Raw genomic sequence first — 16,771 nt, 5'->3', positions numbered from 1 at the left:
GCCTGAGCAAAGGGCTCAGATGAGCATGCTTTATGGCTTCCCCAGCCTGAACATGGGCAGGGTGTGAGTGTGTGGCCTTCATGGTGTGTGGGGTTAGCTGGGCTTCTGAGTCACTGGATGGTGTCTAGGTGGCCCTAGTGGGTTTGTCATTACAGAACCCTGGCAGGTGTCAGGAGAGCGAGGAGTCAGCATATAGACTTTACACATAATTTTCCAGAAATGTGCTTTGTGGGACAGACAGTAGGTTCTAGTGGCAGCCTAGCCACTTCCAAAGCTGTCGCTGCAGGTGTTTGGCAAGGAGGCATCTGTGATGAGAAAGGGCAATCTTCTGCCAGAAGATCCAGCTCTCTGTCATTCACCCCGGTCTTGGGTACAGTGAAGTTTATAGAGGGTTAGGGACTTTGGGGAAAGCTTGTGTTTAGGTGTCAGGAAAGTTGGGCACACGGCCTGGCAGCAGGCGAATCTTGGGAGAAGTATACCCTGCTGGCATTGAGGCTGCACACTCTTCATAGGCCGGGCACGTGCCTTTGACTCAGGACCTTGTGGTGACTTATGCCGGTGCTGCTGAATTGTGGGTTGGAATTGGTGGGTCGTGGATGTTGATGTAGTGATTGAGAGAGAGAGAAAGAGAGAGAGAGAGAGAGAGAGAGAGAGACAGAGAGACAGAGAGACAGAGAGAGACAGAGAGACAGAGAGAGTATCAAAAGTGAGGTTCTGTTCTTTCCCAGAGATCACCAGACAGTATTTTCAGACGACTTATCTCTGAGCTGAGTAGAGAGCGCATTTGGCCTGGGAATTGTCAGCCAGGCTGCAGCCCATAGGGACCAGTGCTGGGAGCCGGGCGGGCTTAGGGTGTGGCATACGTTGTTTAGGTGGCTTGTGGAGCTCAGCCTAAAAGCCTGCACTAGTGTTTCACTGTCTGGCCGTTCAGTTGTTGATTAGTTGAGCAGCTTAACTCAGTAATTTGATCCTGGGTTGATAATACCTGACAGGCGTCTTCCTGATTTCCTTTATGAGTTCTGTGAGCTGGTGGTGGTCTGTTGTAGAGGGGATGGCAGGTTAGCATCTGTCATGATCAGCATGTAGACATGTGGAATGATGTAATGCTCTTTCTAACACTTGCCTTCTCTGTTGTTCCTAGCTGTGAGCAGCTCCTGCTGCCTCTGGGGCTTTCCTTCCCAAAGGCACTCCTGTCTGACGGAGGCCTAGGGAAAGGGGTGTAGGGTCCTTCCATAGTCAGAAGAAGCTGCCTAGGCCTTCCTTCCCTCACTGCCCTGCTTAGAGACAATGTTGCATATGTGCTGTGTCCTCAAGAACGGGAGAACACAACAGTATTAAATTAGTCACTCTGGTTTGAGTAGAGATTCTGGGGAGCTGGCCACACTCGGGGAGCCCTTTCCCACGAGCACGGTGCCAAGTGAGCACAGTGCTGCTGCTGCTGGCTCTTGCCACTCGTGTTAGGACCTCTGTGGGCTCCGGAGCTGAGTGAGTTCTCGTAGTTGCTGCCAGAGTGGAGGGAATGGGGCTGTCACAAACCTCTTGACTCAGCAGTTCCCGGAGGAACTCTTCCGGGGTGTTCTGTGGCTGCTGAAGGGCCTTCAGCATGCATGGTGACTGAGGCCTACTGCATTCTGGGTAGCATAACAGATTCCAGAATTTCTGGGATGGGGTGCAGCCCTGTGCACCCCCATGGAAGCTCCCTAGGTTCCCGGAGGCGTAGGACACTAAGTGTGGGGCAGGTTCCTGTCTTTTGTGACACCTCAGTCTTACCTAGTTTCATAGGCACACACACAGACTCTCACTCAAGTCTTACATAGTCTCCAGTTTACAAGTCCACATGTCCTCACATCCATTCCCTACCTCACACACTCACAAGTCCTAGGTTTGCACGCACGACCTCACACTTGCAGCCACTCTCTCCACAGCACTATGATAGGCTTGACACACCTGTTCACACTGGGGCTGCGTGAAGATCAATGGTTTTCAGTCGACAGTGTGTGCTAATGCTGCGGCCTTTAGAAAGTGGCACTGGGGGCACCTCTGTGAAGCCCCGTGGAAGGAAGGGACTGTGAAGAGATTGCTGCTTTCTCTTTTGTTTTGGAAAACCTTTTTCTGTACATCACTGGGACATGGATGCAGTAGCCACATGGAAGGTGGCTTGGTGGCTGGATCTTTCCTGGAAGGGCCATTGTGACTTGGAAGCCATGGGCCTAAAGTCTGGGAACTGAAGTTCTGGAGGCAGAGACCAAGTCCTCATGAGGAAGGCAAGTGGGGTAGGTGGCAGGACCTGGGTAGTCCCACAGGAGAAGGTACTAATCCAAGGCCAGCAGCTTCAGGTCTGTTTGTCCGGGACTTTGGGTGTAGGAGATTGTTGGAAGGTCTATAAAGGTGGCTAATAACTCTTCCCAGCCCACTCCTCCTTAGGGCAGTGTGGGCCAGACGGTGTTGATCTCTGAGAGAACTGTGTCTTGTCTTCCAGCCATATAGGAGTCACTGGTTCCCTTTAGCCTCACTTTTCTGCACAGATGGAACTGGTCCCCAGCTTCTCTTTAAGTCTTGGCCAGTGCCTGTCTGCCAGATGTATCTCTAGCCTTCTGCCAGATGTGCGCTGTGGCCCACACCTGCACTGATGTGGCGCCACGTGTCACTTGTGTCTCAGAACATTGTCTCTGGTTTTCTCACTCCTGTTTATGTTTTGTTTCTTGCATGTGCAGTTTTGTAAAGCAAACTCGAGGTACTGTATCTCGCAGCTCATCTGTCTCCAGCGTAAACTCACCGTGAGTGGCTCCGCTATGATTCTCCATCTGTGGCTCCATGATAACTATGCACTCACACCTTCCCTCCACTCCTGACTGCTTTCCCTCAGTCACCTGCTTCATGGGCAGCTCCAGCCCAGCCTTCTGTGGGAATGGTGGGCATGTTCCCTGTTGTCCTCAAGTCCTATGCCCAGGCTCAGATCTTTCTGAGCCTGGTCCTCCTCTCCCTTCTAATCTCTGTCCTTTTGTCTGCTGTTTGTCTGTGTGCAGTCACTCCAGTGTCTTGTATATATCTACTTCTTGGATAGGGTGGAGCTCTGTGGATTAAGGTCTTCTGTAGTTCCCAAGAGGCCCTATGTACAGGGATGGCAGGGAGTACTCTTGGGACCACTCCTCAGCTCCTCCTAAACACCTCCTTAATTTGGGGAGAATGTGTCATTTACTCTGAGGTAGCCTTTGTTTTAGCGTGAACAAAGTTTCTGTAGAACTTGTAGTGGGCCAGGGTAATACTAAAAGCCCCAGGATGGGAACTAAGGGTCTGATTGCAGAATGGGGACTGGGTGCTCACAGGGAAGGAAAGTAAGGTGGGTAGCAGACCAAGCTAAGCTTCCTTGGGGGTGACTCTAGCCTGGCTACTTGTCCTGAGTAGTTCTTCCTGGGAAATGTGCTTCTGGGTCTTCCTTCAAGGATAGAGGAGGTGCTGCTACTGTCTTCTGCCAGTGGACCCTCATGCTGGAGAAGGAATATTTGTGGTTGGAACCTCCACGTCTTTTGCCTGTGTTGTGTACCATTTGACAATAGCACGGGGCGATCTCAGTCTTCTTACAAGCGTGAGGTGCTCGATGTTGGGCCCTGATGTCTGACAGGGCAAGAAAGCCTGTTGGTCCTCAGTGATCCATATGGCAGAAGGGAGGCATTTGTGCTGCATACTGGGGACAACTCATCCTTCCTGTAGCTGCAAGTGACAGGCCAGCTCTGCCCAGAGACCTCAGAGTTGAAAATTCCTTTCAGAGCCTTGTTTCATGTTTTGAGATTTAGTGATGCCCTTTATTCCCATGGGCAGCCCGGCTCCTTTCCGTACTGGAGAGAGAGTTGTGCTTGGGACAAGGCTAGGGCTGAGTGAGCCCACTCCTGCCTATGCCACCGAGCTGGAGCTTCAGACCTTTGCATGAATCCATTATCTTCACTGCCCATCTTGCCCAATTGTGAAAGGATCAGAGGATTCAGAGTCCAGGCCGTATTGGTATCGGACTGATTGAGAGGCCCATGGAAGTGAGTAGACACCAACTGTCTGGGATCCCTGAGGAAGGAAGGGTATTTGTCTTCAGGCCCTCTTCCATTTCTTGCCTTTCGGTGTTGTATGAAGATGAGCTCTACCAGGGGCAAGGAAGCCCTGTGGGCATTACAGGGTCTTCTTGGAGTAAAGATAGCATGGCTTTGATGCCTCAGCTGAGGTCCTGAACTAGCAACTGCTTCTTGCAGCCCTGTCAGCCTCATCTGAGACCCCAGGGGAGGAGACTAGACTCTTGTTTAGCTTTCAGATTTGCTCTCCTGCTTCCAATGGCTCCTTTCCAGGGACCGGGTTGTTTCCTCATCACAGTTTGCAGCTTCATTGTAAGGCAAATGGAGTCTGACTGAGAGCTTGTGTATCCCTGGGGCACCTCTTCCATTTTGCCCAGTATGCGTATGAACCTAACTCCATCAGTGGCTCTGATCTCCAAGTAGGTCTTGTCCTCTTTCTAGGCTGAGTGTCCGCCCTTGCGAGGTGGACACAGGAGAAGCACCCATCTCTGAGGTGGTTATAAAGAAGTGTGAAGTGGGTATGAACCCAGAGACTGGTACCATGACTGTCCTCAGTGGTACCGCAGACACTGCCAAGGTCAACCAGAAGGCTCAGAGACTTGAGGCTCTAGTCTCAGATGTAGTTTCTACTTGGCAGAGGTGGGGCCCAGGCCACTTTTTTTTTTTTTTTTTTTTTTTTTTTTTTCGTTTTATTCAGTAAAGGATCCAGAATGAAAGGGCTCCCTATCTTGGATGTGGGAACTGTGGTCTGGGCCAGTGATGTTTCAGTGAAGACAAGGTCCTTCACTATTCAGTGAGGGCTGAGCTAGGCTGCTGCCCACCCTTGGTGCTGGAGGATTTCAAGAGTGTGCCTGGCTCTCTTCTCTGGAGTAAAGGGTCCCCACAGAGCCAAGAAAGAACAGGGCATTCTAGACCTGTCTTGGGCTCCTGAAGTTGGTTGAAGCCAAATAGTGGCTCTTTACCAAGGGATGCCTGAATTCTTCAAAACTCGGCAGAGGTTCTGTTTGCCCACGCAGGGCTACATGCTCCTTTGGGAGGTTCCATGGGTAAGTGTCTCCAGGGAAGTATCCGTTCGTGTGGCCCTTACTGGGCCAGCTTTCAAGGGTGGCTGCAGAGGTGCCTCCTTCAGTCCTTCTCCATTTGCAAGATGATCTTTCCTTCCCACTGGCTAGCTGCCCATCTACCTTGAAATTCTGTTTACCCACTCATTCTGGCACTTGGCATCCCCACAGCCTTGTACCCTTTAGACTCCGGGCCATTGTCCTCCTGCTTGAGTGGCAGCTAGGGCCCATAACCGGCCTGTTCCTGCTGTCAGCCGGCCTGTCCGGGTCACTGACAGGAGGCGCTGAACAGTACCCCAGCTCTGGGTATTCTTCCCCTGATTTTCAGCACTGCTGGGTCTTTAAGGCTCTAGTCACCTCTCCTTCCCTGTCCCCATATCCCTCCATCGCTTGTGTTCATCTGCGGCTTCCCTGTGAGGCAGAGGATAAGTGTCCGTGACACTCATGACAGTCTCCCCGCAGCAGGCAGCAGAACTCGGCCAAGGCGCGCTCGGTATGGGAGCAGCGGGCCAGTCAGCTAAGGCTCCAGAACCTGCGTGCCAGCTGTGAGGCACTGTACAGCGAGATGGACCCCGAGGAGCGCCTGCGTTACGCCAGCACTCGCCATGTGAGGCCGGACATGAAGACACACATGGACCGACCCCTAGTGGTGGAGCCTGGTCGGGATGGCTTGCGGGGACCGGTTGGGAACAAGTCAAAGCCTGAGGGCACGGAGGCCACGGAAAGCGCAGACCCACCACGCCGGCACCACCGGCATCGTGAAAGGGACAAGACATCAGCCACAGCCCCTGCTGGAGGCGAACAGGACAGGACAGACTGTCCAAAGGCCGAAAGCATTGAGACCGGGGTCCGCGAGGAACGTGCCCGCCCCCGTCGAAGTCACAGCAAGGAGGCTCCAGGGGCTGACGCACAAGCACGCTGTGAGCGCAGTAGGCGTCACCACCGGCGCGGATCCCCAGAGGAAGCCACTGAACGGGAGCTTCGGCGCCACCGTGCCCATCGACATGCACAGGACTCGAGCAAGGAGGGCACTGCACCGGTGCTTGTACCTAAGGGCGAGCGGCGTGCAAGACACCGAGGCCCTCGCACGGGCCCCCGTGAGGCAGAGAACAGTGAGGAACCCACACGCAGGCATCGTGCAAGGCATAAGGTGCCGCCAACACTTGAGCCTCCGGAGAAGGAGGCTGTAGAGAAGGAGAGCAATGTGGTGGAAGGGGATAAGGAAACCCGAAATCACCAGCCCAAGTATGTAAAAGGTCCCTATGGGGAGTGGGGTGTGTGGAGGGGTGGTGGGGGTGTTAGGAGCCCTTATGCAAATAGGGAAAGGTATAGCTTGGCAGTCACCCCTCCCACCCACCCACACTCCAAATTCTTCCCTTGGTAAACTTCTTTGTGTGCTCAGAGATACCTAGGGAGGGACTTGGGGAGACTGGAGACATTATGAACACATTGTCCTGGGAAGACCCCTAAACCTGGGAGAAGTAAGATATTGTGCTAGCAATTTATCAAAAACATACAGAGGGTGCAGACCTGATTTTGGCTCTCACTCTTCCAAGAGGCCTGGAAATCAGAGGTCAAGGGTGAAGCCACTATCTCTGTGATACAGAGAACCCAGTTCAGGCCCAGCTGGAGGTCATTGTTAGGGATCAGTCTAGCTGAGCTCTGTCTCCTAACACCAACAGTGCCTGGCTCTGTTAAAAGCAGACGGAGCAGCTCCATAGACAATGTAATGTAGGGAGACAGGAACCATTCAAAACGCCAGGAGAGCATGTAGCCCAGGGTTTTCTGGCCTTGTGTAAAAGGATAGTCCTAAGGAACAAGGTATCCCATACTGCATCAGACTAATGCGCATTCTGGTTTCAGGGAACCTCACTGTGACCTGGAGGCCACTGTAGTCACAGGCGTGGGTCCTCTACACATGCTGCCCAGCACCTGTCTCCAGAAAGTGGATGAACAGCCAGAGGATGCAGACAACCAACGTAACGTCACCCGGATGGGCAGTCAGCCCTCAGACCCCAGCACCACCGTGCATGTCCCGGTGACGCTGACAGGCCCTCCTGGGGAGACCACTGTAGTTCCCAGTGAGTATCTCCCTGTAACCAACGGCAGGCCCAGTACCTAAGTCTGGTACGCTCTATGTTAGTGGGTGGGGATCCAGCTTGCTTCTCTGAATCTCTCCCAGGAGGGAAAGTTCTTTGCTATCAGTATTAGTCCTTTGACATCTCTTGGCTTTCTATTGATCCAGAGGCAGATCCATGTTAAATACCTTTGTTCCTCTTTCTACAAACGCTTTCATTCTGCTCTCCTATGCCAGGCTTGGCGTCAGTGCTGAGAACACAGTGGAAGGTGCCAAAGTAGTTGGAAAGACAGTGTTTGCCTTCTGTTGCTTGGCACACAGTGGTAAGGACCGGTGTTAGGCTAGGAAGGCAGGACTGTCATCTAACTGCTCACACATTCCCGAAGCCTTGCCTCACACACCCCAACCACCATCTTTGACTTGCTCTCTTTCTTCCCTCGTGTGCTCCAATGTGTGTGCAAGCAGGAAGGAGCATGTGGTAAGACGACAGAGGATATGTCATGTAGTGACACGTGGTCCTCACCATGTTAGAATGAAAAGCAAACCAAGAGGCATTCCAGGGAGAGAGATGGGGCCTGCGGGAGGCCAGAGAGGCACTGAGCTCTAACAGGCTGTGTGGCACACGGAACCCATGCACAAGCACGTGCAGCCACTCACACTGATAACCAGGGCAGGGTGCCGACTGCCAGCTGCTTACCGCCAGGTTCTGTGAGTTTCCTCTGAGGAAACTCGGCTCTTCCTGTCTCTCCTGCCTTTCACCCAGGTGAGTCCGTCTTCCTAGCCTCCTCCCTCTTTTCTCTTTAGTGTAACCAAGCCCGAGCCCAGAAACCCTGTGCTGGGATTTTGTTCACAGTTGGCCTATCCGTGGTGGCAGCCACAGACCTTTCATCAGAGTGGACTCAGACAGCACACAGGTTTTCAGGTTGCCTTAAACAAAAGGGGATGGGGGGCTGGAGAGATGGCTCAGTGGTGAAGAGCACAGACTGCTCTTCTAGGGGTCCTGAGTTCAAATCCCAGTAACCACATGGTGGCCCACAGCCATCCCCTCTTCTACATCTGAAGGAAGCTGTACTCGTATGAATAAAATAAGTAAACCTTTTTTAAAAAAGAGAAAGAAAACAAACTTTATCATTATAGAATTTTATGGCTTGGTAGCCATAAAAATGGATAAAGTCCACTGGCTGGAACTTTCTCCATCTACCTAATGGAGGATATTTAAGTTAGTTTCAGCTTTGGTACTTATGGACAGACAGGCATGTTTGGCGTTTATGTTGATGCCTTCCTCTGAGTGCATATGTCAGCATGATTGTAATGGTGTATGTGTGGCTGGCTGCTCTTTTCCCATAGCCATGGATGAAGTGCCTATTGCTGTATAACTTTTACCAGACTTTGCTGTCGCCAGTGGTTTGGACTTTAGTTGTTATAATGAAATGCATAGCAGAGTTTGTTTAAACTTGCAGCTTCTTCATGAAATATGATTTTGAGTATTTTTTATTATGTATACTTGACGTTTGTGCACTTGTGGTGAGGTTTTTTATTTAGTTTTTTTTGCTATTTTTAATTAATTTGTCTAATAATTATCAACTTTCTCTGTATACAAGTATATATCATATATGTGCTATTTTTAATTTTTATGTGTGCAAGTGTTTTTCTTGTATGCCTACTTTTTGCACCATGTGAATGTCTGATGCTGGAGGAATGGGAACAGATAGGGCTTCAGAAACCCTGTACCTGGAGTTACAGATGGTCATAGGTTGCCATGGGGGTGCTGGTTCCTGAACCCAGGCCTTCTGCAAGAGCAGGAAGTGCTCTTAACCTCTGAAGCATCCCTCCAGCCCCTCTTTGTATATTTTTCACAGAGGTCTTTTTTCAAATGTATGTTGTACTTCTTCCTGTTTTAGTTTCTGAATGCCTGGCATGCTCTGTTCTTTGCTTTCTTCCTGAGACAGAGTCTCACTGTGTAGCTCAGATGGTTTCTCTGTCCTCTGGAATCAGAGGTGTTCATTACCAGATGTGTACTCTGTCTGGCGTTCTTGATTGTTGCTTTTGGGGGGTTAATTTGATGCCTGTTACAGCTTCTCCCAGAAGAAGAAATCTGGGCTATTGAGGTTTTTTTTTTTTTTTCTTTCTTTTTTTTTTTTTTAATGTTCTTTACTTATCCTGTTTTTCTGAATCCTCAAATCAGGCATTGGTTTTAATGTCGATTCTGTTCGTTTTTCTGAGTACATTATCAAAGCTTCTATCAATGAGTGTACCTCTTTTTCAAGTTTTTGGGTGTCTTAATCTGTCTGATTGTGGGTAATATCCAGGCTGTTTGGTACCCTTGCCTTGTTTTGCCAACAGTAAGGTAAAGATTCTGGCTTGAGACCTGTGTATAAACTTACATTTATAATATACATTAATTCCAATTTTAGTAGATTTATTTATTTATTTATTGCCTGTCAAAAGTGTTAAATTTCGTTAAGTCTTTTCAGAATTCATGGACATCATATTTTCTTTTAGGTGCAGAAATTTATAGCAATAAATTTCAGATCTGGAACTGTCTATACAATGTTAAAATGTACCTTAATTAATCATTATTTGTTAGCAGGTTTGGTTCATTTTATTTTTCCGATATAAAAATCTTATGTAGAAGCTACTGCTGGAACCTGGGTCCTCTAAATGGAGACTTTTATGAGGGTTCTCATAAGATGGTCAGAGACTTCTTCAATCCCGAGGTCAGGGATCACGTAGCTGTCGGTCTTGGGGATGGCATCATAGGTGGCCTTGGAGAAGTTGCCTATGTGGCAGTGTGTGTTCTAACTCAGTGGTTCTTAACCTGGGGTGTGACATTTGTGGGGTCAGATATTTATATTACAATCTCTAACAGTAGCAAAATTGCAGTCATGGAGCAGCAGCCAAGTAAATTTATAGGTGGAGGTCACCACAACATGAGGGACTGTATGAAAGGGTTGCAGCGTTAGGAAGGTTGAGAAGCCCTGGGCTGGCTGCTGTGCAGTCAGCAACTGCAGCCTCTTGGAGGAAGGAGTACAGAGGATGTCAGTGTGGTGGGTCAGAGACAAGGCCGGCACGGAGCCACGGGGCTGGCAGCTCCCGGGATGGCTAATCAGTTTTCCCAGTAGCCTCTCCACACAGGGATCATTGGCTACTGTTTAGAGATTTTACTGCCAAGGCCGAAATGAACAATTATAGTGCCCAGGTGTGACAAAGGCTTGTCTGGTGGTGGCTGTGGGGTCCTCTAGGCAGGAGAGGCCACTGTGGGGCCACCTCAAGGTCCCAGAGGAACACTCTCCTCTCTCACCAAATTTGAAAGTCACATGATTACCTAGTGTAATTATGCAGATTAAGCAAGACAGTTATACTTATTCTAAAATTCTTAAATTATATTAAATAGTCTCTAACTGTGGCTTCATCACACTCTGCTTAAGCATTGTGAGTTAGGAAATCAATGTGAGTTAGGAATGATATAGTCACATCATTCTCAACATTCCGTTTCTGAAAATGACATGTTCCAATTATGGCCAATATTTTTTTTAAATTATATTTTATCTTCCTGGTATTGGGTAACAAACAGAGGGCTTTACACATGTTAGGCAAAAAATCCATTGCCTTTCTTATTTAAATCAGTAAAAAATATATTGCATGCTACTTTAACTGAACAGTTTCATAAAATATGATGAGAAAGCATTAAGCTCTTGGTCCCATATTGTTGGAAGAGGCAAGTCTGGTCTCAAGATGGAGGACTGTGATCCAAAGGAACCAAGCAGCTGAGGAAGCTGTTCATTGTGGGGGAGGGGTGTCTGAGCTTTGAAACCACAGAGAAGCTTAAGAGGACATTTTGAGAAATGGGGCACACTTACAGACCATGTGGTAGTGAAATTCTCAAACAAAACGTTCCAGGGGCTTTGGTTTTGTGACCTGCTCTTGTGTTGAAGAGGTGGATGCTGCGGTGTGTGCTCGGCCACACAAGGTCGATGGGCGTGTGGTGGAACCAGAGAGAGGATTCTAGAGGGGGTTCTGTGAAGCCTGGTGCCCATTTAACAGTGAAGAAAACTTTGGTGGCATTAAAGAGGATACGGAAGAATATAATCTGAGAGACTACTTTGAAAAGTATGGCAAGACTGAAATCATAGAAGTTATGGAAGACAGGCAGAGTGGGAAAGAGAGAGGATTTGCTTTTGTGACTTTTGATGATCACGACACAGTTGATAAAACTGTTGTTCAGAAATACTCCACTATTAATGGGCATAATTGTGAAGTGAAAAGAGCCCTTTCTAAACAGATGCAGTAGCTGGATCCCAGAGAGGTCGTGGAGGTGGATCTGGCAACTTTATGGGTCGTGGAGGAAACTTTGGAGATGGTGGGAGAGACTTTGGTCGTGGAGGAAACTGGTGGAAGAGGAGGCTGTGGTGGTGGAGGTGGTGGTAGCAGAGGTAGTTATGGTGGTGGTGGGTATAATGGATTTGGAGGTGATGGTGGGAACTATGGTGGTGGTCCTGGTTACAGCAGTAGAGGAGGCTATGGAGGTGATGGATCAGGATATGGAAACCAAGGTGGTGGATACAGTGGGGGGAGGAGGAGATGATGGTTACAATGGAGGAGGAAAGTTTGGTGGAGGTAACTATGGTGGTGGTGGGAACTACAATGACTTTGGGAATTATGGTGGACAGCAACAATCAAATTATGGACCCATGAAGGGGGCAGTTTTATGGAAGAATCTCAGGCAGCCCCTATTGAGGTAGCTATGGATCTGGAGGTGGAAGTGGTGGATATGGTAGCTGAAGGATACAGATGCCTCCTCAAAGGCTCTGCCAGAGCCATAGTGATAACAGAGGAAGATGCTTGCAGCTAACCATCGGACTGAACACGGGGACCCCAATGAAGGAGCTAGAGAAAGGACTGAAGGAGCTGAAAGGGTCTGCAACCTCAATGGGAAGAACAAAATGATCAGCTAGCCAAACCCACTACAGCTCCCAGGGACTAAAACACCAACCAATGAGTTCTCATGGAAAGACTCATGGCCCCAGGTGCATGTGTAGCAGAGGACAGCATTCTCTGGCATCAGTGGGAGGAGAGACCTTTGGTCCAACAAAGGCTCATTTTCCCAGTGTAGGGAAAAGCCAATGTGCTGAGGTGGGAGAGGGTGGTTGGGAGAGGGAGCACCTTCATGGAGGCAAGGGGAGGGGGAGGGGGACAGGATTTGGAAAAGGGGATAACATCTGAAACGTAAATGCAGAGAATATCCAATAAAAATGAGAAAAAATAAAGCAGAAATGGCTACAGTTCTTAGCAGGAGAGAGCGAGGAGCTGTCAGGAAGGCTGCAGCTTACTCTGAGACACTCGTCCTAAATGCATTAGAGGAACTGTAAAAATCTGCCACAGGAGGAACGATGATCCATGGTCAGAAAAGTTACTGCAGCTTAAACAGGAAACCCTTTCTGTTCAGGACAGTCACAGCCACCGTTTGCAAAAAAGTGCAGCTATTGATTAATGCAATGTAGTGTCAGTTAGAGTGCAGCTATTGATTAATGAAATGTAGTGTCAGTTAGATGTACATTCCTGAGGTCTTCTATCTGCTGTAGCTTTGTCCTTTTCCTTTCCATCAGGTATATTGCCTTGTAACTTGTGATAGTGGTACCAGGAATAGAAAATTAAGGAATTTTTAACTTTTCAATATTTGTGTAGTTCAATTTTTCTACATTTTAGTACAAACACTTTAACAAAATGCAGTTTGGAAGGTGTTCCCTTGTGAGTTAACAACTAAAGAAGGTCATTGTTAATTACTATTTTGTATGAATTTTGCTAAAGTTAACTGTAAAGAAACACCTACTGACTTGCAGTTTAGGGGGGACTCTATTCTCCCCATTTCCAAAGTCGTGGTGAATAGGCACTGACATATGGAGAGAACAGATATTTGTATGTTTGCAGTGTGTTTTAGATAATTAGGATTGGGTAATAAAAGAAATAGGATATTTGAGAAAGCAATTAAACAGTGAGAAGTCACAAACTGTCACATTAGGACATAAAGTGTTTGGCGTAAGTGTTACCGACCACCGGTTAAGACAGCTGCTCAGAGGGATTGCTTCGGATGCTTCTCTTCTTGAAATTTAGGGCACTTTTCAGAAATGCCCATACAGGGTTCTAATAATCTGCTAGTGGATTTTGGACGCCTGCCTGTGAGTTCTTCTCTACATTATTCTGTTGAAGACACTATGTTATGTCTTGGCTGGGTATAGTCCTCTACCTGAACATCTGGCAGGAAAGCTAGCAACATTGTAGTGATGTATTTTTCTCTGGAGTGTTAGGAATGATAAAGAAGAGATTGTGAGCTGGGGATTTTGCTCAGAGGAGGAACCAGTCTGTACTGGAATTGTTTGGTGCTGTGGCACAATCTTTAAATGTTTGGTAGAATTTTGTAAAATTATCTCATGGATTTATCTAATGGTAGCTCTTTGTATGTGGGTTCATTTAGATATTGTCTTGAGATGAGCTTGGTAAATTATATTTTCCTGTTAAAAATTACCCATTCAGAGACTAGAGAGATAGATAATTTGGCAGAGTTTGTCCCACAAGTATGAGACTTCAGTTTAGATTCCAAATAGCCACGAGAAGGCAGGTACAGCACTGAGCCTATAATCTCAGAACTGGGGAGATGATCCTTTGGGACTCGCTGGCCAGTCAGGCTAGCTAACCAGTGAACTCCAGGTTCAGTAACTGTCTCCTCCCCACCCCCGGAATGAACATGTACACATGCTTTTGTACCCACCAAGCAATAGATTTAATCTAGGTTTTTGACTTACCTCCGCCCTCCCTCCCTCCCTCCCTCTCTCCTTCCCTCCTTCCCTCCCTTCCCTCCTCTCTCTCCAGGGTTTCACTGTTTAGCCTTGGCTATCCTGGAACTCACTCTGTAGACCAGGCTGCCTCCAACACCTGCCTCTGTCTCTGCCTCCAGAGTGCTGGGATTAAAGGTGTGTGCCAGCATCTGGCCTCCAGTGGTTTGTGTGTGTGTGTGTGTGTGTGTGTGTGTTTTGTTGTTATTTTTAGAACTCCTAGTATTTCTGTGATTTCTCCTTTTTCTTGATTACATTAGTTGGTAGTTTATATATCTTTATACAACGAAAATTAATATTTTAGTTCATTTGGCATTTATACCATGTTTTGTTGTTAAATTATTATTTTTCATTTTATCTTTATTATTTTCATATTTTTGTTTTATTTTGTAGTTGCTTCTTTTTATAGTTTACATACATTTCTTCTTAGTTTACATAATTTTGACATATTTTACCTCAAACATGTATTTGTAGACTCCTTTCAAATTTTCTACAAAAGAATCCCAAATGAATAATTTAATTCTTTCACATTTATTTCTTCTTTTCCACATCCTGGTTGTGATATTGTTACAGTTCCTCAAGCTCACAATTCTCCTTCCTCAGCCTTCTAGTGCTGGAATTACATACAAATCTGTGTTAGCACACTCATTTTTGGTTTTATTTTTTATAATGTCCTTATGTCCGGTTTGGGCATTAAAGTAAGAATGGAGCCATAAAATGCTTTGAATCTAATGGACCTGTTTCCAGAGTAAATTATGCTGAACTGGGTACTGATTGTCCTTTAAGTATTTGATAGAAATTGCCAAACACGCATTCCTTGTCTGAGGGCCGTGGAATGGGTACCTATGGAGTTATGTTATCAGCTTCATTTTGGGTGACATTGGACTTGCCAGTTCTACACGTGTGCGTTGGACACAGTCGGCCCCTCACCCTCATGGTGTCGTCAGACTCCCAGCCAGTGTTGTGCATTTCCTCTCTCCTTTTTCTCAGTCTTGCCACATTTGTTAGTTTTGTTGATCTTTTGAAAAGGTTGGATTGTTTTATTGATTCTTTTTTTTTGTTTTCATGATTTTTATTTTAAAATTTGTGTCTCTGTGTACACATGCATACAGAGTTAAGAGAACAATTCTGTGGATCTTTCTACCTTTATGTGGGTTCTAGGAATTAAGATCACAAAACTTAAGCAGCAAGTACCTTGACCCACTAAAGCACCTTTTGGGCCCTATTTTAATTTAAATAAATTTAAATTTAAATTTTTAAAATTATTTAAATCAAATTAAAATTTAAATAATTTTTATATAATTTAAGTTTAATTTGATTTCTACTTTTCATTGCTTTGTTCTTTTCTAATTTTCTTGTGGTAGGAATATATATATATATATATATATATATATATATATATATATATATATATATATATATAATCGGTTCTATTTTTTAGCCTTTCTTTAAAAACTTTGTTTATGATGATGAATGCCTTTGCCTGTGTGTGTGTGCACACACCATGTACACACACCATGTACATGCCCGGTACCCTTAGAGGTCAGAAGAGAAACATCAGATCCCCTGAAACTGAAGTCAAAGATGATTGTAGCTACCATGTGGGTGCTGAGAACTAAACTGAGGTCTTTTGCAAGAGCAGTAAGTCTCTAAAGCACTCAGTCATCTGACTAGCCACCTGTTATTCTAATGCAAACATTTAGTGCTACAAGTTTCTCTCTTTGTATTGCCTCTTTTCTGCCATAGGTTTTCATGGGATATAGTTTAATTTTTGTTTAGTTTTACTTAAAAAAATTCCTTTGAGCTTTATTCTTTGGCTCAATGGGTCATTGAGATGCTGTAGGGGTAGTGTCCAAGTGTTTGTAGATGTTTTGTCTTTCTGTTGTCAACTCCTACTTTTATTACTTTGTGGTCAGTAACTCCATTCTGTATTATCACTTGTCTTTTGGTTTTTAGGTTTTGTTTTCATTACCCTTTTTGGGTGTTGGAAAGGAACATGTGTTTTTTGTTGCTGGGAGAAATGTTATTTAAGGGCTAGTTCCACCCTGTTGGTTGGCCTTTCTGAGTTTTTTTATGTCTGGATTTGTCACTTGTTAAGAAAAGGATGCTCAATGCTCTAAATATAACTTTGGATCTAATCTACTTTTCTGTCATACTTTAAGTTGTTACATCACATTTGTGAATTGCTGTTAGATACAAACACATTTATAGTTTGTCTTTTTGGTGTACAGCCTTTTTATCTTTGTGCTATGTGTTTCTCTGAACCTGGTGATTTTCCTTGATTTTAAGACTATCTTGACTTGGTTAACACATTTACTATTTTTTCATAAAATTTGCATGGTTAATCTTTTTACCTTTTATTTTCAGGTTAGTTGTACAGTTACATTTGTAGCGAATTTCTTATAGACAGCATATGGTTGGGTCATGGTATAATTCACTGAAATTGTTTTGTTTGGCATTATAACATTTACATTTAATGTAATTGTTGGTAAGATTAGAGCTTAAGTTTGTTATCCTAATTTTTACTTTCTGTTTGTTTTCTTTGTTTTTTATTTCTCTGGTTTATTTTTTCCTGATTTTCTTGGAGATTATTTGAATGTATTTAAAAGTCCAATTTGATTTATCTATAGTACTTTCTAGTGTGTTTATTGTATATGCTAATTTCTTTAGCTATTTTATTATATAACTTATCCTGGTTTACTTATTTTGTCAGTTTGAGTACAACATAAAATTCCTCTCTCTATG

The 16,771-nt window shown here is 45.8% G+C and overlaps 1 protein-coding gene and 1 pseudogene across 4 annotated transcripts in view; both read left to right on the top strand.

Moving 5' to 3' along the window:
- The window catches only part of CACNA1B (calcium voltage-gated channel subunit alpha1 B), a gene marked incomplete at both ends in the record, with an annotated part of 161,608 nt that overhangs the window by 78,904 nt on the left and 65,933 nt on the right, over positions 1–16,771 (top strand). For 2 of the 3 annotated variants that reach the window (XM_080928034.1, XM_080928035.1), the window contains 2 exons: positions 5,582–6,364; positions 6,983–7,200. In XM_080928034.1, coding sequence (XP_080784160.1) covers positions 5,582–6,364; positions 6,983–7,200 — 1,001 coding nt within the window. The remainder of the gene's footprint in view (positions 1–5,581; positions 6,365–6,982; positions 7,201–16,771) is intronic. The other variant, XM_080928036.1, reaches the window with a different exon arrangement.
- On the top strand, positions 10,932–11,978 carry LOC308429298 (heterogeneous nuclear ribonucleoprotein A3-like; annotated as a pseudogene). Its single transcript has one exon. The product of its transcript is annotated as a heterogeneous nuclear ribonucleoprotein A3-like (transcript).

The sequence above is a fragment of the Micromys minutus genome (assembly GCF_963924665.1).
Source record: "Micromys minutus genome assembly, chromosome: 13".
Classification (NCBI taxonomy): domain Eukaryota; kingdom Metazoa; phylum Chordata; class Mammalia; order Rodentia; family Muridae; genus Micromys; species Micromys minutus.
Note: the sequence above shows the minus strand (reverse complement) of the source record. Positions and strands in the feature narration are given on the sequence as shown.